The sequence below is a fragment of the Perna viridis genome, chromosome 10, assembly GCF_037379345.1.
Source record: "Perna viridis isolate PV_CMFRI_1.1 ecotype Kerala chromosome 10, ASM3737934v1, whole genome shotgun sequence".
NCBI lineage: Eukaryota > Metazoa > Mollusca > Bivalvia > Mytilida > Mytilidae > Perna > Perna viridis.
Window position 1 is genome coordinate 34,407,809 of NC_142454.1, and position 22,569 is coordinate 34,430,377.

The window sequence follows — 22,569 nt, forward strand, 5'->3', positions numbered from 1 at the left end:
CGGTCGACCAACGACAAAGTCCATGTTTTGCATCACGAACCCCCCCCCCCCCAAAAAAAAAAAAAAACAAAAAAAAAACAGTAAGATGGATACAACAAAATAGGAGGTGCACAATGGCAACATGTAATAAATAATATGTGAAAGTGTCTTCGAATTCCATTCAATGGTTTAAAACTGGGTACACAGGGACGGATTAAACGGAAGAACGGACGAGCGGGTAATAAATAATAAATACAGAATGTAATTTCCTAAGGTGTTTATTTAATTTACTCAATTGGTTAAAACTTATCTAACCTTAATCAATTAAAACCAAGTGCATGTAAGCTAATGGACACAGGAGCCTGCTCCCACTACAAACATGCAGCCCTACTTGTGGGGTTGCATATTTGATAGTGGGGGCAAGCCCCTGTGCTAGTGATCTTTGCAAATCAGCCCAATATAGAAATTATGAATAAGCATCTAAAGGATTTCTTGACCCGAAGGTTTTTACTGTTCATCTATATATATAGATACATATACGATGTGTGTATACTTGTCTTGCGACCTTGAAAAAAAAACCTGAAGTTTGTTGAATTGAAACGTTTAAAGATCGTCAATAACAACTTTGAGGTGAAATGTTTTATGACAATAGCAATTTTGATTAATTTGTTTTTACACTTTCAAGAGGTTCAAAGCAATGTGTCAACTAATTGTTTGTTTTGGTATGCGCTTAAGAACGTTCGTAGTATATTCTAAATTAAATATTCCACTGATGGCTTTAGTTGGAAACAAGTTATAAAGAAGTAAGCTCTCACCAATGTAGCGCTTAGTTTTTAATAAGTAAAATCCAAAATTGCCCATTTGACGCTCCGAAAGTTGTCAAATAAATTATTGCAATTTTTTATGTTTTCAGTTAATAAGGACTGAGCGACGTCCGATATATATATGAATGGCTTAAAATATTATGACGAAAGGGACGAAATTTGTCAACACGAAAGTAGACGACTGCACAAGTGTAGAGGTGTCTTTTAATTCGACCACCATAGGCATAGCCTAGAAATTTGTTTTTTTTTTTTCAGAAAGCTTGCATAAAAATGTTAGCTCATACCGACACGTATTTATCTGACACTCAGGATAACTTTATTTGAATATGTTGTGCGATAGTTCTTTAAGGGTTAATTTGTGTGTGTGTGTGTGTGTTTTTTGTTCTTTTTGTTTTTGTTTTTGTTTTTTTGTTTTTGTTTTTTTGTTTATTATCATTGTTCGGAAATATTGATATGTGGTGGTATGCCAACAAACAGCCAACGAACAAAGAAACCATTCCACTGAAAAGTTTGGGTTTTTCTTGAAAAATCAAAGACTGAAGTCTCCAAAGTCGCTAATCGTCAAAAATTCTCTGTCAGTGATTTTGGTTTACTTTCAACAAGGAGTTAAATACATGTATAGTCTACTATAGAGATTCTTGCTTTCAACATCCGAAATGGCGCGAGTGCGATATGACCCGACTGTTTTCAATCAAAACAACTGGCTACCAGGAATCAGATTAAACAACTGATAATGTAGATGACCTATATAATAGTCAATTGTAAAGAGCCACTGTGTTTGAATCAGAAATTGGGTGACACTGCATAAATTCAATGCTATCCGATCATTTTATCCTTTAATGTAAACTTCCCGTTCTTATACAAGCAAAAAACACACACACAAAGACATGTGTATGATATTTTTTTTTCAAAGAGGTACATTTTAACGATCTTTGGGTCGATAATTGACCAGGGAACCAGATTAGGAACCAGATTAAACAACTGGCAATGATTGAGTGTTGGGGGGTTTAACGCCCGAGCAGCAATATTTCAGCTATATTCAGGCGATGAACATGAAATGGATGATAAAATGAACATGAATGATGATGAAATGAAACAAGGGATGGGACACAAGGATAATAGGGTCGACAAATCTCGATTGCCACTAGAAAAAGAGGGGATGGATAGGATCGGGCAATTTAGCCCCCTGTGGCGGAGCGCAAAGGTTCCTACTCCTATCGAATACTACAGCAGGGTTCTTTAACGTGCGAAGAACGTGGCATCTTTCCCAACACGTTGCACCACTATGGTTTGCGGTCAGGTTTTCCGTATTATAGCCTGACAACCCCAGCATGTAACACGCCAGGGGTACCCCATTCCACCTCGGGGGCACACACACACACACACACCCGGCTAGGTTAATTCCTGAGCACTATTTAGTCGCCTTTTACGACAAGCTTAGCGCTACTGCAGGCCTATTCTTTTGACACCCGGACATGCACGGGGGAACAAATGGATATTCAAAGATATTGGGACACTGCTAATGTGTATGACCTATAAAGTCCTGTAACGAGCCCCTGTGCCTGAATCGAAAACTGGGAAATGTTCAATGCTAACCGATCATAAATAACTTCCCGTTATTATACAAGCAAGAAACACACGTACAACACAAGTATATCATATTTAAGATGTACATTTTTATCTCGTATGACGATAGAAGTATGACGCTATGGCGGTAAACACGGCATAGATCTGCACATAACGTGGAGTATAAATATATAAATATATCATTTGATATTTTTGAAATGAAATAAGTCATAAAGATACAATGAAAACCAAATACGCAAAGACTAAACACGTAATAGACTTAGTCCACAGCCTAATCCCTCTTGGGATTCGGTGCATGAGCATTTTTTGTTTTTAGAGTACACCAAAAGTACACTCATGGCATGTGTGTTTTCAATTTACTTTTTTTTCTGAAAGACAATCGGCAGAATTTTTGTTATTTTTTTTTCTTCAAAATTTTAAATAAAAAACCTATGAGTAGGGGGTCTGAAGGAGGGTCAGAAGGGTGACCGAAAACATTTTTTAGGCTTTATTTATTACTTCAGTAGTGCTAGAGATTGTCTGGAAAGCTTTTTCTGACTTGGCTTGGGGTATGAAAGAACGCAATTCCAACCTCTTACATCAATTGTCAATAATATATATATATATATATATATATATATATATATATATATATATATACTACTTAAGATTCTAAAGAAAAGTTAAATGATAGTGTTGTGAAGTGCTGAATGTACATACACGTTATGTTGGTCCTGAAACCAAATGATACTGGCAGTGCCTCTTGATATATTTTATAAAGCTGCAAAACAAGTATACAGTTTTTGTCCGAGGAAACATTTTTCAGGCTACAAATGTATGTGACTATTTAGAATTAGATAAAATCGTTTGATACAAGATTTACTTGGAATATTGATTTTGAAGTAATAGTTAAGTATTAAGTAAACTTATAGTAGGGGCTGAAAAATTCCCAACGATGTTAGAACTATCCAGCGCGGACTTAGCGCAGGCGGTGTTGCCATAGATGTCACAGCGGTACGAGTTCGAGTCCCGCGGAGGGAACGACCAAACATTTGCTTCGCAAATTTGACAGTTCTAACATCGTTGGGAATTTTTCAGACCCTTCTATAAGTTTACGTTATCTTCCCTGTATCAATTTGATCCGATGGAGCAGTGTAGCGAATAGAGTCGTCACATTCTGAGACGATTGTATATATATATAATAGTATCACCGAAAATGGTGCTGACAGCGACGTTATCATCGGCGGTTGCGATGACTTTATGGTTATGGTTGATCAATTGTTATGAAATTTTATATGATTTTACTAACTACTAATTAATGATTGCTCCTATTTATTTTTTTTAGTTTATGGCCCCTACCATTTTAAAATTAGGGCCATCCATGTAACTGACAGATACCAAACTGTGTATCGGTTTCTGTTAATCTAAAAAAAAATGACAGCCCTGTTAACATAAAGTGAAATGCCCAATTCTTTTTTAACATGTCATAGCAAGTTCAACATATTTATTGATATCAGTAGATATTAAGTAACACATGTTAATATGAATTTATAAACATGTGCATAATTCAATTATTGAGTTCAGTAAATGGAGGAGTTTTCTGGACGATGCAAATATGTTCTCCCTACCGATGCACCTGGGCCATGCTCCCAGTTTTAAGTGGAGTCCGAATTTCTCTTGTTACTTATATTATTTTAGTTACTTTATGCTCATTGTTGTGATTGTCTGTTTTCCGTGTCTGGTCTTTGTCACTGGATTATATTCCTTTGATTTCCGCTAGAATCTTGGTTACATTGGTTACTCTTTGAAGACAAAACGTATGTATGTTCAAATTTGCTCTTTGGGCAATACCAGTCTGCGTCCATACTTGTCCCTCGGGCAATATCAGTCTGTGTCCACACTTGTTATTAGAATAAAAATAATCGTAGTCACATATTTTTTTTTGGTTTAAAAAAATATTTACTCCCTGTAGTATCTTTCAAACAGTTACTAGTAGTGAATAAATACCGATTTAAGGTGGTATCAATGCATGGTGAAATGACTAACCCCTAAAAATGCGGATGTAATTTTCAATCGGTTATTTTTTTAGAATTCATGCCAAGTCTTGTAAAGAAATATTGAACGCATATATAGATCAATGCAGTATATGTAAATAATTATTATCACCAAAATGACTCTATGACCTCCATGTAATCGGGATTTATTTTCGCTAGATCGAACCACATAGGTTTCAGTAGCGGATCCATGGGTTGGAAACTCCCTTAAAATGGAAAATTTTGGCAAAATGAGCGAATGATAATACCTGTTATTTGTTAATTCTGAAAAGTTAGTCCTTAAAATTCTAGGGATCTCGATTTTCTTCAAGTGTGACCAAAATCCATTTAAGAGTGCTGCAATTCTATTCTTTACAAAAGTGTTGTCGATAAGAGGACGGAAAGACGATGCAGCACAAGTTTAGCCTCACTGCTGCATTGCTTTGGTGGGGTTTCAGGCAATAAAGTTACTATTTTTCTGTTACCAGACATGTTCTTCATGGTACAATAGGGTACGTACATTGTTAACAAATTTAATAATTAAATCACATACAGTTACAGACATACACACATAGATCAACCATCATTAGAGTTGTCTTAATAAGCACTAAAATAATACTTTAAGTTAACCAAAACGTGTTGACAGCATATGTTGGGAACATCAATAGTACACAAACAATGCAAGGACTTTTGACGAAAATCGATTTTAATACGTGTCCCTTTCTAATTAATTATAACCATATACCGATCCATCCATCCATCCACTGGGAGTCGAGATAATTGTGACGAAATATGGACGGGCGAACAAGGTGATTCCAAAATATAATCCACTCGTTGAGTGGAGATAATACTTATGCTAACATTCAACCATAACACGTATACTATAATGCTGTAGTTGATATAAGTTAGATAACTTAGTGATAGATTGGTTTTGATCATACAAATATCACTGATTATGATGGATGGTGAAAAAAATGGAGCAAACTTACAATGTTAAGTTGTTTTCTTAGTTTGGATTACAATAATGACGGTCAGTAATAAAACTTGTATTCAGATTAATAATTTGATATCGGCCGATCTTACTTATGAGTAAGTATACCATTTCCCTTTACTAGCCACACAGCATTGATGCTTCATTCCAAATGCCCATGCATTAATCTATTACAATCATAACATACAATTACAACTAACAATACGTACTACAAATAAAACAAGAAACGAGAAAGACATTTTACATTTTAAAACGATTTTTTGGGCAGATTCGGAGTTTATATACCAAAGCATGTAAAGTCCAGCTTTAAATGTTTGGTTAATTGCACATAGAAAATGTTCATGGGCTATGTCAGGTTATTCCTGCTGATCTAAGCACATGTCACATCGTTGTAGTCCGTTCTCATCACATTGCATACAGCGAAGGGAACAAAACTCTTCAGTGAAATAGTTCCTTTTCAACGATTTTTTGCTCCCATGACAGTGAACACAGGGAACATATCGATACCCTCCACATTTATCACAATGAGATCGCACGTTGATTTTCTGAAAATGAAATGTTTGTCAACGTGTAAATTACAATTACAGGTCAAATAAAGCCAACTTCAACTTCCTATATGTCTCTATATTTACTGTGGTCTAGATTTTGTGTATTGTTTATAATGTGTTGATTGTCTGTATTTGTTTTAAGCTGTCAGGACTTTTTATTCCCAATAAATTTCATACAATAAAAATAACTTCGATGACTATCTTAAAATTGGTGATACCGTGTTGCATCACGGTTGGTAAGTTTTGTATTTGTCTTTACGTTTCTTTAATATACATTGTATCTTTTTACGTATCTCAGACCATTACCCATGTAGTCAAACTGCCGACTTCCTAGTTTTTTGTACCTAATTTTGTGTACACGGAAAAGTCGCACCAATATCAGCCATTTCTGTTAACTAACTGACGTCATGCAGTATAAATGGACAGAAATGGTCCCTAATTTCATCAATAATATATATCCTTATATACAATCATACTTGTGTTCTGTCAAGGATTCGTATGCATTATTTATGCTTCATGTGGAGGCACAATCAATCAGCCGTACTTACGAGTAGATACCTGAAGTGTTCGTACATTTATAAAGCGCTATTTTAAGTCTTATATATTGTAAAAGTTAAACACTTCAGCCAAGATCCAGGAAGAAATAAATGAATTTCCCTGTTATTCGATATATTAAAAAAACGAGGCAAGGGATTTTTAAAGTCGACATCACTGTCAAACAGTTTTTTCCTCAGTTCAAAATCATTTGCAAAGTCACTGAATATCATACTTACTTCAAAATGTTCTAATATCTGTTTCAATTCTCCTATTTCGTTCAGTTTTTCTATTTCGTCTGCACTCTGAAAAAGATTAGTATTTCTAATACTAATATTTATAATTTAGTACCAAATCTTTATGTCTATACAGTAATGCACTAGCGGGTACGATGGTAGAGTTCCCACATCCCATTAGACTTCTCATTGCAGAGGTTATCCTATGGTAAACACTATCCAGTTATATATCATGTGTTCGCGCTCTAGAAGTATCACTCGTTAATGAAAGCTATATTTTAATATATCCTATTTGGCTGAGTTGTCTAGGGCGTTGGACTTGGTGTAGGAGGTATTGCCATAGATGGCAGAGCAGAGAAGGCCGGGTTTCGAATTCCGTTGAGGCCAGACATCGATTTCAGGTTTGGGTGTACATTAGACTAAATTATATATATTAACCACCAACGTTGGGAATAGCAAAACTTTTTAAGATAAACTTGGTTAACTATTAGATATGACTATATGAGTCGGGGCCACCAGTTATTTGATCTAATCGCTATGTGTCATACTGGTGAATACCTTTAAAACTTAATAAATCAAACATTTCATATATTATGAATACTTGTCTACAATCTGCACACTTTGAAGAGGACCAATGCCTAGTAAATTGTGGTAATTTATAGTATTTATGCATGTTTGGTATTATATGTAGTTCATGTTGCTACTGGTACGTGTTTAGTGTCTTCGTTGTTCTGGCATTGTATTTATCACAACGTATCGTATTCTTAATCCTTCTTACCCTGAAGTGGATTTTTATACTTCTTTTTTTTTCAGTTTCCGCTATATAGATGACGTATTATCTTTAAACAATCCTAATTTCCGGGATTTCATACATCGCATCTACCCAAAAGAACTTGAGATAAAGGATACTACAGACACTGTGAAGTCAGCCTCGTATCTTGACCTACACTTAGAAATCGATGGTAAAGGAAAACTATTGACCAAACTTTACGACCAACGTGATGACTTTTATTCAGAATTGTCAACTTTCCTTTCATCTGTGGCAACATCCCTTCAGCACCTGCGTATGAAATGTTCGTGCCACAATACGTTATGCCAGAGCTTGCCGAAACTATGCAGACTTTTTGTCTCGCACTAGAACTCTAACAAATAGGCTTCTGGTACAGGGTTATGTTGCTACAAGATTGAAGTCATCACTACAGAAGTTTTATGGTCGTCATCATGAACTCGTGGATCGTTATGGTGTATCCATCTGCACCATGAAAACTGATTTATTCAACGGGTCATAGTTTTCCTTTCCTCGTTTGTCTACCGCGGACTAGAGTTTTTATGAGCAACTCGACGGGTGTTTCTAGAAAAGCAGATGACGCTTACGCTACCGGTGCACCTGGTCCATGCTCCCAGTTTTTAGTGGAGTCCGAGTTGCTCATTTGCTTTTGTTACTTTGCATGTATGATTTTAGTTACTTTATGTTCTTTTTTGTGTATGTCTGTTTTCCATGTCGGGTCTTTGTCCCTGGATTACATTCTTTTGATAACCGCTAGAACCTTGGTTCCCTTGATTACTCTTTCACTCTTATAGAAAGAACACTTATCAGTAAAAATGCAGCTTAACAGCAGCGCTAAATCGTGCATATCTAACAAAGAAAGTATTGTGTTCCTCTCTTTAAATAAAAGCTTAAATTCACCCAAAAAATACTACTAAGTAAAAAGATGATTTTGAATAACAACAGCAACTGAATAATCTTGCATATGACTTTCGAATTACCAGACTTACTCCAATTAGTCCTCCATCAGCGAATACTTGGGGCAAGGAAATTGTCGATGTTCCTAAACGTTCCATCAGCTCCTTTTGATTTTCTTTATTCATAAACAAGTCTCTTTCCTCATATCGAACCATGTGGTTTTGTAAAATCTTTTTCGCAATTTTACATCGTTCATGGGTTTTTCTCACAACTGTCATACTGGTTGTATAAATCACAATTTTTCCTATTTCTTGCTCTCGAAGTTTTCTCTGCAAAAGTAAGTAAGAAACTTGAAGGCAATTAACATTTATTCAAGTGACATAACTTAACAAGGGAAGATTACTTCAGGAAAAAGATCTTGCAAATGTTCTGTATATAGTGGGCAATAAATGTTGGGTGTATTTAAGACAGGGGGACCAACGATCGGGCATCAATTAAGACAGGAGATTCAACGATCGGGCATCATTTAAGAAAGGGGGACCAACGATCGGGCATCATGTAACATTACAGCAGACGTTTTTCTCAATATGTTACTAGTTATGAATGTAAATGTATAATTCATAAGATTCCATAGTATTAACATGACGATTTGTATACCGATATCTATGGAAACGTATTAATACCACCATTCTTAAACATTTTAAATCTTTTCAATGTGAAATTTTGGTATGTCTTTGTTTCATCTACATGTAGTTTTACTTTAAGTCTAAAACATTATTTAATTGAAACTACTCAAAAACAAACAATTAAATGTTTAACAGAATATTGTTCAACCCCGTTAGAACAACCATTCCCGGCCTGTATAACACATGAATCATCATTAACTAGAGTAAAAGTTAAAACATAAATATTCTTTTCATTTGTCACTGGCTATTTTTGTCTTTCATATATGTCTTGCATCAATAACCTAGAATAAAATAAAGCGAGTTCCTTTTGAGTTCTATCCTTTTAATATTTGATAGCTTCTACTGAATGTTCTGGGAAGATTTATTTCACAGAAACTGCCTGAGACTACACTCCCTTTTATGTTTTACCAAGGAAAGCACCACAGGGAAAATTTACCACATACATAATTCAAAATATATTTCCATAGAGTACTTTTCATTAAACGAACACACACGAGAAAATCTATACTTATGAAGAAATTTTAACACTAAAAATACCATGAAATACTAGATCATATCAACGCAGATAAAGAATGTGGAGTGTGAAGTAAATTGTTATGTTTTGATATTATTAGAAATTATTCAGAGTAAACATAAAAAAATCTTTTAAGTTGTTCTAACTTTTCCGCTTTGCAAAATTAAACAAAAATCGTTAATGTGTGGAATAGCTACAACTGAGCTAAAAAAACATGTATAACGTACAGAGAACTTAGATACAAGAACATTTCATTACAAAGTATGCAAGAAAATCAAAGAAGTTACTGGTAGGGAAAAAAACACTCCATCACGACAGAGAATAACAAGCTAAATATAATAATATAGAAATCAATTTCCAGTAAGCCTTAATCAAGAGAAGTCATTAAACAAACCGTTCAATGGAAGATATTGCCCCCAAATACATGTATGATATTCTTTCAAAGGCCTATAAACATATTGAGAGTTTGTATACGACATTCTCCCTAGGGTATAGAAAAAAACTATACCCTCAAATGGGTAAAAATGATAAAGGTGAAACTATGAAAAATTGAAATATTTAAGAGTTCTCAGAATTGAGAGAATTATTCTAGTGTACTTTGTTCGGTTTCTCTTCATAGTGATAAACTGTAGTAAACTGTTCTAGTTTTGAAAAGCTTTCTACCAATGTCTGCGTTCCAGGAAATATCAAACAAATCCATAATTTATAGAGCATTTCCTCTCATTCCTCGACAGACCTTTCAACACAATTTTAATGAAACACTAAAGTTCTAGTAACCAAAGCCCGAGTTAAAAACCCTTTTTTTCAGGGAAAGGAAGGAGCATCTATCGTTATGAATCCAGACGATTTTACACCAAGAATTTACTGGATATCACTATACTTATACATTTTCCCCAAAATTTCGATGCTAGCATCATAATACAATTCAGCATAACTGAAAACAAACAAAAGTACAAAGTGAAGCAACATGTTTAACAACAACGTCAATGATAAGGTGCATGCGTATAATATCGTGCGTCAGTCGGCGGTGACAACGTTTATCAGACATAACTACTCACCCAAACAGGCAAATCATCCTCATAAAGCTAAAAGTAATACAGTGATATTTGCTTTAGTGGTTCATAACTTAAAGAGAGGGAAATTCTTTTCATCATATAAATAATGACATCTCACATTTACATTAATTCATATCCAAATCAATTTCAATAGCTTAAGAGCTAGTTTTATTAGACTTTTGCCATATTTTACAAAATACGCAATTACACAACAACTTCTGGCAGAATAATGCAACGCTGGATATCGAATGAACAGTATATTTAAACATCCATTGTTTGGTATGACAGCAATACCGACATTCATTATACTAACTTCCTTATACACATATCAAGTCTTCATGTGAAATGTACATCATAAATCTGGGGAAAACCTCTTCCTTGTTTTCCCCAATAGTTAATAAATATATAGTATGTAATCATTTGAATCGAAACCGGATAAGAGTGTCCTAAACTATAGAGACCAGAAAAGTGCTAGCAAACTCACTTATTGATACCCCGACTCCCCTTCCTAGAAACCATGCATATACAAAATCCTAAAAAGTCAACCAGATTGAAAAAACAAAATAGGAGGTGCACAATGGCTTCACGCAGCAGAGAATGTGTGAAAGTTAAATTTCATAAAGCGGTTTTAGAGGAGTTGCGGATTAGAAGATTGTCCCATCCCCTTGGTCGACCTATTGACACAGACGATGTTTTGTATCAGGAACCCCTAAAAAGTCAGTCAGATGGAAAAAACAAAATAGAGGGGCACAATGGAATCATATGATTAAGAATGTGAGAAAGTTTCATCAAATTCCATTCAGCGGTTGGAAATGTGTTGCTGATTAGAACGGACGGAAAGACGGCCAGCATGATCACTACATACCATTGTAATTATCAGAAGGATTCTTTTACTACCGGAATACTGTAAAACCATACAATATGTATGAGAATTCTCTTCACCTTTACTTCAAAAATGGGGTCCAGTTGAAAATATTGCTTTAAGTTTGAGATCATATCTAGACAAACATGATAGATGAATCAAGTTTTCTTCATTTGTATTGCTACAATTATCGCTTTATGATGCTAAAATGTATATACCTCTGGTGTATAAGTGTTCCGTTGATATGATCTGTATACTTTGGGGGAGACTTGAGATCTTCGCGGGGATGTGGAGTAAAGCGTTCTATATTTTACATTTTACTAGATATATATTGGCTAGAATATGATATGGTTGATTTTCATTTTGAAGCAGAACTTTTATAGACCCGTTCTCGTGCATGTCATAGGCTCTACAACGGGAATATGTCACAAATATACTGTCAAGCTGACCTATCAAATTGCTAAAACTCCATTGTTTTGTATAAAAATGCTTAACGTGGCAACTTCGCATAAGTGGAGATATGGTAAAAATCTTGATAACCATGCTCAAGGAATTTGAGAGTAATCCCTTATACTTACAACAGCGATAAATGTGACTACTTGATTGCTTTAGAGCGAGATTTATACCCCAATCTATTTAACATAGCTAGGTGGGGTAGATCATACATAATTGTATTATAAGAAAAACGAATATAGCTGTTTTTATACATGACCTGCGGTGTACATGTTGCAATATATCTCATCAAGTCATTGAGAATCAAAGTGAAAATGTCTTCACGTTATTACGTGTTTAACTTTTTGAGTGTGGATTGAAAATAGAACATAATCTCCAGAAAAGAATAAGTCTTCGTTTGAGTCGTAAGCTAGATATTTTATAGCGTCTCTATTTACATTGGATTTATTAGTTGTATCTAGGTCTGTGATCTCCTCTGTGTCCCCAGGTCACCCGATGGTCATGTACACTGACAACATATTATGTATAAAGCTCCATGACACCAGACTGAAACGCCCAAAATTATAAAACTGTACTTGCCAAGAGATACTGTCCAGTGTTACATTAACAAACCATCAGGGGAAAGTATTCAACTTAAACAAGTACAACTTCATCGCGGGTTTATATACTGTATGATAAAAAAACATCACTAAAATGGTTATGCATTTCAATAGCATAATGTTTTGTATTTAAAATAATGCTTTGTTTAACAACTGGGTAATCATTTTTATCTACAATTTCTTAATTCAACAAGCATTCTGAGAGTATTGCAATACAATACAAAGACCCCGACCGGCTGTTTATATCACTGACCCAAACATTACCTCGGATCATCAAGTATAAACGACAAACTAAGGAAATGATCTTGATTTTGAACAGAAGGGATGTCGACAAAGACAAGAAAGATGTTCAAATCCATTTAACAGATGCAAATTTGCAGTTTTATCCACGGGCGATTGGACAGATTAGGTTTCAAATAACGGTTGACTGACTTGTCAAAAAACAAAAACAAAAACAAAATAAAACAAAAAAAAACAACTCAATATCTTAATCTTTAGAAAAAAAGAGCGTAAAACTGAAATTTTGGTATGGCGCGTAAAACTGAAAGTTGGTAACTTTGGAAAAAATCAGCAAAGCGGAACGAAATGTAAACTTGATCAGTTATTCATCATGCCAAAACATACCAAAACTCAGCTCAATATCTGCAAGGGTTTAGAAAAAAGTGCAGAAAACTTAAATTTCGGTAAATTCAAGGGCCATAATTTGGACAAAAAATCAGCGAAGCAGAACGATTCCTCAACTTGATCTGTAACTCATTATGGTAGAATCGTATACCAAAATTCAGCACAAGCGTTTAGAAAAAAAGTGCGGAAAACTTAAGTTTTGGCATTTTTTTCAAAGTTCAAGGGCCATAACTCAGCAAAAATAAGCGGAGTGGAATGAAACATAAACTTGATCTTTAACTCATCAGGGTTGACTCACACCAAAAATCGGCTAAATATCTGCGAGTATTTAGAAAAAAGGTGCGGAAAATTTAAATGTCGGTATATTTCAAGGGCCGTAACTCGGACAAAAATCTGCGAAGCCAGACGAAACGTAAACTTGTAACTCATCAAGGTTGACTCACGTACACCAAAATCATCTAAATATCTGCATGCGTTTAGATAAAAAGTGTGGAAAATTTCCGGACTGGCGCATTGCAAATCTAAAGTTCCCTTCGGCCAAAGCCGGTAGGGGATTAATAAAAATAATTGTTCGGAATTAGTTAACCCATATAAGGTTTCGTGTCCACTTCGAACTAGCACATAACTAGAGAAAAGATACAACACAACTGATAAGGTTTTAATACAATATGTAAATTGTATTTCTTTACCACTCAGTCAGTGCTGCTTTTTATTTAACAAAGACCTTTTGTAAACATAGTGAATGACCCTACAAGTAAATTCAAATATTTATCAAAAGTCAACTAGGTAATTCATATATTTAAGCCATCTTCTTTTGAAATCACGTCCGCGTTAAATAAAGGAAATAAATATTTTTATGAGATATTTTACTGATTTTTAACAATAGGGTTTTACTTGTAAATCACAAAAAAACTTATAAGTTCAGTTGTTGTGACAAAATGAAATTTAAAATGTATATAAAGTTGCGTGTTACACACATTTGATTAAATTTGATATAATACCAACAACAAGAAAAAGTAAAAATGACAAATGCAATATGTCTACTTCAATGTCATAAAAAGATGTATGTTCAACATTTACATACATAACAAGTAAGCACGAAGTGTAAAAAAAGTCCAAGAATCCGTTATAAGGTTTGTTAGTAATGCTGTGGTCCCTAACAAGGCCACTCGGATTCAGTCTCATCTTTTAACGAAGGAACAAGAGTCGGGTTACTAATAAAAATCAAATTGGTGACAATGAACAATTTGAAAGGTTTTACTTTACATTACATGAAGCATGTAAAATTTCATTATATTGAAAGGAAACAATCTGGATTAAATTGTAGTTTTATAAAAATCTATTTACATGTACTTATTAGATGTTATTGGGTGGGTGTAAATACAATCACGCAAAGTAGTTTAGCCAGACCTTAACAGCTTATTTTTTGTCAAATTATATTTCAATATAAAGTACGTGTACTTAAACTGGTTAAAACGCAAACATTAAGCGTTTTACATGTAGAGATGTACATGCAGAAGTGGTGCGGAAGATCTATATGATTCAAAACTGAGCAAAGATACACGAAAGTTGCAATCATAACATTGGCAAATAGTTCTAAAAACTCAAGCATATTCCTATCCATTTTACCAAACTTTTACCAAACAATTGCAACCCCGTAATGAATTTATGACAACCAACTTGTGTTTACATTGATTTGTGATCAAATCAATCATTTATGACATTGATTTCATAAATTCTATTACTAATTAGATAATGTATATAACAGCTTAAGGAAACATGTCAAGACCTTATAGCTAAATTATTCTTAATTAATTTTAATTAGACATAACTAGACACGAGTCCGACTTAATTGTATGAACAGTTAAGAATTTAAAATACGGAATGCGTGTGTAAACAGATAAAAATTTTCATTTGTTTAAATAGATTAATAATAGATAGTATGCGATTCAATAATTCTGTATTAAAGTAGCCAAATGTAGATCTAAATTGCAGATACACGGCAAAAATATTAATTTGGTCGGTTAACAAACCTTAATATAATTCAATGGGTTAAGGGATTTGACGACAAAATAATAAGATATAATCCTGGAGAAGGGGTATGGTATACAAATATTATATGGACCACGAGGTTTTTTCAGTGCCCATTTTTTATATGGACTCCGAGGTTTATTCTGCGCCCATTTCCTTCCCAACAACTTCAATCTCTCACTGTAAAACGAGTATATTCTCACCGTACTATCAGGATTATCCCTCAAGAATGTATTTATTCCTGCACGAACTCTATTTTTGAACCCTCTTACAGATCCCTTTCTGCTCAATATTTGTTTTTCCTGTAGTGAGGATGGGTCCAGTACATTCCGCCTGCCGGCAAATGTCTTCTCTGTGGAATCCTTATCACCACTTTCGAGGTCCAAATACAAAGGTAGAGTAGCATTGCCATTAACTCCATTTAAAGATAAGCGTTTTACATGATCTTCTAGTTCACTCTGTGTATAGCCTTTATTGCCAAGTTTGGTATATTTTTCGTCAATTTTATCCCAGTCAAGATTGAAACAGGCTTCCGATTTGCTTCTTTGAAATCCCTGGAATTTTTTATGCTTGCTAATCGGTGTAACACATACTCCATTTGAGTCAACAGAATTCGTTTTCATCTTCTTGAAAAAAAAAACCTTTTTGGGTACAATACTTATAATGATTCTAATATTTCCTCATCCTTGTTGATGATTCCAGAGGTGTGGTAGATCAATATAGAAATGTATTTGCTTCCCTGACGCATTCAACAGACAACTACAAACCAACTGTCATTATCTCAGGTAAGTCGATTTACCTGTGACCACGTGACAGTCAGATGATATACGAGATCCCTTTAAATAGTGGTTAAATACCAAAGTGGACAAAAATACAAATTGATACATTAGGATAATTGTTCAAACAACCTTATTTGTGAAGGAAACATTACCATCAACGGAAAACATTGCTTTTATAAGTTTTGAATTTCTTTACAACAGTGGTATGATTTTATAGACCTATCAATACTATGATAATTTGGTGGGGATTATAGAATAGAGGGAGGGTACTGTCACACAGGAAACGTATAAATCTTGGTCTAAAATGTTCGGTTGATCCAGATAAAACCTTTCAAAATTAATGCACACACGCAATAATACCATACTGAAATGAAACCGAAATGCACTTGATTAAAACAAGGATTTATATATCTCCTTCGTTGAAACAGAAGGTACTGCAACGATTACAAGTGCGGACACACTATAATTTGTTCATGTTGGCAATCATTTTGCAAAAATGTTTTTTTTTGTTCACAAAAGATATAAGTTCCGTCCCCTGAACCCGGCTAGTTAGACAGCAAATGAATATATACCAGAAAATTAAAGCACTCTTACTAAAGAAAGGAATAATAAAATACAACTAAAACATACTATTGTAAGTACACCCGGCACATGCAAGGATTCGGAGATTTTGAAAAGGGGAGTTCCATATATTTCTGCCTAAATTAAGCACAAAAATAACAAATGTTTAAAAAAGGGAGTCCAATCCCCCAAAACCCCCTATCCTGGATCCACTGCAGCGACAAAAGAGGACAGTAAGACTAACAACATAAAACTTACCACATATTTGTACAAAAAACAAGTTGTAAAAAAAACACCGTACCGTGAATGTAAGTCGAACCAAAAAGTAAAAACGAAACTCTAAATAAACAAAATGGTCCAAAGCATAGTCGTTATTACCAACGGCTACTGGAGTACAGACTGAAAAGCAATATACGCACTAGCCAGAACTACTGTTGGAGCCTAAAGATGAAATGGATTTCACAAACTCTCAGTAGTGATATTCATTTTGAATTCTTATTATTCTTCTAATTCGAACAATTTGAAAAAAATGCCTTAAATTGGTTGATTCACTTATAGTAAGAATAGTAATAGTCAGGATTAAGAGTTTAAAGTGTAATAAATTATTTCAACATAATGCCATCGAAGAATTCTTTCCTGACCAATACAGTTTCAGAAGTTATACGTTTTCTGGATGGATTAAAAATTTCGTTACGTGACATAGACGCCATTTTCCCTTTTAAAGAAGTGGTCGGAGACAAGAAATTGGTGGAATATTGGTAAGATACATGTACATAATTAGCCCTTTTGATCGTTCTTGCAAGACTTCCAAAATATTAGTTGAAATTTCAAATTTCCAAGATCATCACAAGACAAAATCAGATGTATTCATTTATTTATTTACCAATAAATCACTTTAAATACAGAACTTCTTACATATACCTCATGTTGTTGAATTGAAAAAAAGATGTTTGTGTGAGTGTGCTTTTTCTGTTATCAAAAACTGCAAGTGATGGTTTATCTTCCGAAATTGGAACAAATTGCACATTTTCGTTCAAGACAAGACTTTCACTACGAGATTTTCCACTTACATGACAAAGAAGAGTCATATAATAGAACTACATTTGATGTATATATTTAATGACCAACATAGTACATTACACTTTCATTTGTATTGAAAGAATGCGTTTTATTAACCATTTATCATATTACAAGCATGTCAAACCGGTTGAGTATACTCGCTTCTTCTGTCGAAAAAAATCCATAAATCTTTATAATGTACCATCGATAATTTGTATACTTATATACTTAGTCGTTTGTACTATGATCGTCAACATAATGCGTTAAGAAGAATTCCAAGTATAGAGAGATAAGACCATACATGTGCATGTATCTTATGATAATCACCCATAAACGGAAGTTAAAGAATATAATTTTCAGGACAAAGGTCATTTTAAAAGATGAACTCAAGAGCAATAAAAAATTCTAAGACTGAAAGTCCTTTTCTTCTTTAGAATTTGAACATTTACCTATTAATCTTTCATATGAACTATTTGATCCATTCACAAGACCTATACTATGTAATAACTCAGTGATATGGCATATGGATAATTACCTATCTCTATACACAGCTTTACATAGAGAAGGTAAAAAAAAAACGCGATCCTCTATCATTCGATTGTAAAACTAACTTTGTTTTGATTTATTTCATCATTTACAACTAGAAACTTGGTTCCCTTAATTATTCTTTGAAACAGTTCAAACAAAATATTGAAAATTGATTTTGGGAATTGAGAAAATTAGTTCCATTGTGGCGGCAAACAGAGAATTGGGACATATCCCATAGTCATCGTTTAAATATGAGAGATAAACTATCAGCATTAACGGAACTCTGAACTCTTTCTATATAGTAAACAAAAACTATTGAAAAATGACGAATTTAAAAAACAGGAAAATTATCGCAAAATTTCGCATTAGCAATCACAATTTAGAAATAGAAACCAGACGTTATAAGAATATACCTCGAGAATTTATAATATACCCAAGTTCCAATAAAATAGAGGATGAAAACCATTTTTCTTTCTTAACTGTCAAAAAATGGAAAAAAAATAACCATTATCGAGTCGAACTTTTTGAGACATGTGAAAATATAGTTTCAGATTTTGAAAATATATACCCGTAAGAAAAAAATAAAATAAACTCTTAACTTGATACTTTTTTCGGCTGTATGCACCTTTGTCAAACGGTCATTTGAATCGAAATAGGGTCCACATCGGTCAAAGAGTAAAATTGAATTGCTGCAATACATAAACATATTTCTAATGTTTTTGTATTTTGTTGGGCATATATTTTTGCTTGACCTATATATTATGGTAAAGTTTTAAGTTAAGTTTGTACTGTTTTGGAAATACGTTTGGACGAAAATGTTGAAATAAATCATGATTAGAAATTAAAAGAAAATTGATTTGAAGCTTCAGTGTACTGCTTCTTGGATAATACTGGTAAGGAAGAGTAAACACCTAATGAAGTAGAAGACGAAAAAGACCTAAATAAAAATATTTTAAGTTATTTTTTAAGAGAATTTGTAGGTCTTCATTTCATCACTACAAACAGCCAGCGATTCTAACTAAGCATAACAGACCCCATTGTAGAAACGTATTTTTTTTATTTTAACACAACTTGGTCAATGATGCTCTTAGGTAGCGGCAACGACAATATGTTACTGAATGACAACTTGTTCTCCCTGAAATAATTCCTTAAAGCAGTAACAGATAACATGAACAGTGATGTAGGCATTCCATCTCCTTCCGCAATTAAGTGTTTCAGAGTTGTATCCAAAGCCAAGTTAATTTCAAAGCTACTATTACCAAAAGAGACAGAATCATCGCTACCACTATCGCTATCACTAATAAAACAAGGCGTGACACTTTCTAGTGATACCATGACAGTAGCCTTTTTAGTAACCATAGCACCGTTCTGTAAAAGCAAAATAGCTAATTCTTTATGTTCGTCATCCTCCATATCTTCCAAAGCTACGTCCAACGGGGTCATGTCAGATGAATTCTTTGCATTAACATGAGCCCCGTAAGTAAGTAGTAATTTCGTGATTTCTACCGCACCAAGTTCCACACTTTTATGGAGAGGTGTATCTCCAGATGTAGTAAACGGTGTTACATTTGCATGTAGCTTGAGGAGCGTGCGAATATACTTAATATCTAATTTTTCAACAGCCCAAAATAATGGTGTTTTCCCGTCAGAATCGGAACCATTAACGGAACCCCCGTTACTGGCTAAACATTCCAACACATTCTCGAGCTGTGTGTCATGCAAGTATATGGCAGCATGATAATAGTTCCTGTGTCTATTTCCTACAACTCCTGTGAAACAAATGTTACAGTCGTTTAAAAGGTACCACATAACATTTATCGAATTCCGAATGATTGCTTGGTACAACGGATTGATATCTCCGATGCATATGTTCACATCAGCACCGTACTGTACGAACAGCTTCGCTAAATCTAGTAAATCGTATGTTGCAGCAAATAGCAATGGCGTTAGCAACAGTTTATCTTGTCCAGTTTCAATCATACCAACTCGGTCAACAAAGCAACCCGCATCGAGCAACCATTCAATCGTATCTAAGCATATTCTTCCACCATGGAAAGACATACACGCGCGTAACAGAGGAGTTGTAGTGTAATTCCTATCAGTAACGGAATCATCATGGACTTCGAACTCGGGATAGTCACCTAAATTAGGATTAGCACCACAAGCTAAAATGATCTTTATCAGTATATTGTGACCTCCTCTGACGGCTATTAAAAGAGGCGTTTCCTGTTTAAATTTCGTTACTGAGCTGAGCAATTTCGACATTTTAGTTTGCTGTTCTTGACTCATGTCAATTCTTGAAAAAGACCTGGGAGTAAATTTATCATGAACATCAACCCAAGGGGATAAAAACATTATCAAATTTTTAAAGTCTCCAATTCGAGCTATCGTGTGTATTGGAGCAAATCCTTCACTATTCTCAGAATATATGTCGCATCCACATCGGACCAGTTTTTCAATAATTTTATAATGACTGTCTATGATCGATAATTGAAGTGCATTATTCCCATCGCCATCTTTACTATCTAAATCACTGTTGGCATTAATTAGCCAATCAACTACTTCCGTTTGTCCTGATTTTGCCGCAAAACATAGTGGTGTTACTTTGAACAGTGGGTCTGCTTTGTTCACATTGCATTTTGGATGATCGATCAGTTTCTTGACTATTATAAAACACTCTTTCCGCATCGCTAACATCAATGGGGGTTCTCCGTCGTAGTCTTCGCCGTTAACGTCACATCCGGCCTCGATCAAATAACTGGCAATAGAAATTTTTTGATCCGAAATGGCAGCACACAGAGCAGTTCCCCGTAGACCCATAAGCATATCCATTACTGCTCCATTTTCGATAAGTGCCCGAACACGTTCATCATTGCCTTCCGCAATAGCCTTATGTAGTAATTCTTCCATACAACTGTAAAGGGGAATACGCATGTGTATATGATTTGCAATATGAAGTTTAAAATACATGTACTTTTAAGTATATATGTCAATAATTAAAAATTACTTTAAACAGAAATGTAAATCAGGTTACTTTTGAAATGACGGACCCCATAAATCAAAATTGTGAATGAGGTGCAATTGGAGATGTCAGTATTTTTTGTGGTTAAAAAAGATGTAATAAAATAAAACAATAAAAAAATCAGCATCAACAACCACAAAAATCAAACAGTTATACCTTTTCCTACAATAGATGAAACTTTGATAAGTATATCATGTAGTCTCCACTAACCAGGGCTGGATCGGATCCAGACACTTTGAAAAAGAGGGGTGCTAGCTGATGTTCCTCAGCAAAGGGGTGCTAGGACATTGTTTGCCATTTTTTGTCAATTTTTCAAACGTAAATGACAAATTTTCCAATAAAAAGGGGTACCAATCCCCTGCACCACCTATGGATCCGCCATTGTCAGTTAACAAACACGACATTGTGAAACTCATGCTTAGTCAACATTGAGACTTAACATAACAGTAGCGGATACATGGAAGGTTCCGAGTTGAAAAAAAACCCCAAATAACAGATTATAGCCCCACTTCCATAATCTCTGGATCCGCGTCTACAAGTTTTTATTACTATTAGTCCGAATTTACTATATAATATGACCATGCAACCAATACTTTTTATTTTTATAATGTCGGCACAATCCGAGATATAAAAAAAACCCCAGAGGGGCAATGGGGTAATAAGTATCAATATAGATATAGATTACCCCATTGCATATTGTCAATGAAATTGGCACTACACTAGTAATGTTAGCATTTGCTTCATACATACAAGGTAAATTTGTACACACGAAAATACTTAAGATAACTTTTACAGGTTTCAACTGGAAAAGCGTATAATACACGAGATTAGCCTTCATATGCCTTGAAAAGTTTAAAGCGTCCTTGTTTACCTATGTTATTCATTTAAGTTCTTCGACAATAACCAGTTAACGCAATGCTTACAAACATACTGATGAACCTACATGTAGTTGAGCGAAGGGGAAGTAATGTAAAATGATTTCAAAATCAAAACTAAATTATTTCTCAGTCAATTTCCACGTTTTTTCCTAGTGTAATAGAAAATTTTGGGGCAATAGCACATTATATACTGGTCATTTTATCGCCTTATTCTAGGAACCGACCATTTCTTAAGTGGGTGGGGGATGCCGCAATTGTTTTGAAAAAAGTTATTCCACATTTAAGCAAAAATTGTTTTTTACTCAGCCATGGACAGAAAAAAAAACATACTAGTATTAACTATTCCCTCATTACTTAACAATGTAGAGTTTCAAATAATAAAAATGCTGAGAAAAAATATTTTTGCACTTGCAAATAAAATAAAATCCAGCCCTGTGTGAAAGGAGGTTCACATCTTCAATAGGTAAATGAACACTACTAAGTTTCAACATTATTGGGTAAATACTTCCAGAGTTACAGATTT

The 22,569-nt window shown here is 34.3% G+C and overlaps 2 protein-coding genes across 6 annotated transcripts; both read right to left on the reverse strand.

Moving 5' to 3' along the window:
- Nucleotides 1-4,919: 4,919 nt before the first annotated feature.
- On the reverse strand, nucleotides 4,920-15,997 carry LOC148605541 (glutaredoxin domain-containing cysteine-rich protein CG31559-like). Of its 2 annotated transcripts, XM_088548317.1 has the most exons (5): nucleotides 15,423-15,997; nucleotides 10,654-10,680; nucleotides 8,488-8,724; nucleotides 6,715-6,780; nucleotides 4,920-5,938 (listed from the first exon to the last, which is right to left on the reverse strand). In XM_088548317.1, the coding sequence occupies exons 1-5, from the start codon at nucleotides 15,840-15,842 to the stop codon at nucleotides 5,750-5,752; spliced, it is 939 nt and encodes a 312-aa protein (XP_088404443.1). In that variant the 5' UTR covers nucleotides 15,843-15,997; the 3' UTR covers nucleotides 4,920-5,749. The 2 variants fall into 2 exon arrangements, with proteins under 2 accessions (XP_088404443.1, XP_088404444.1); XM_088548318.1 differs by lacking the exon at nucleotides 10,654-10,680 and having other exon boundaries at nucleotides 15,423-15,995.
- Nucleotides 15,998-16,166: 169 nt separating this feature from the next.
- Nucleotides 16,167-22,118, reverse strand: LOC148605542 (transient receptor potential cation channel subfamily A member 1-like). Of its 4 annotated transcripts, none has more exons than XM_088548316.1 (2): nucleotides 22,040-22,118; nucleotides 16,167-21,060 (listed from the first exon to the last, which is right to left on the reverse strand). In XM_088548316.1, the coding sequence occupies exon 2, from the start codon at nucleotides 21,054-21,056 to the stop codon at nucleotides 19,203-19,205; it is 1,854 nt and encodes a 617-aa protein (XP_088404442.1). In that variant the 5' UTR covers nucleotides 21,057-21,060; nucleotides 22,040-22,118; the 3' UTR covers nucleotides 16,167-19,202. The 4 variants fall into 4 exon arrangements, with proteins under 4 accessions (XP_088404442.1, XP_088404441.1, XP_088404439.1 ...); XM_088548315.1 differs by having other exon boundaries at nucleotides 21,962-22,049; XM_088548313.1 differs by having other exon boundaries at nucleotides 21,919-22,044.
- Between the last annotated feature and the right edge of the window lie 451 nt (nucleotides 22,119-22,569).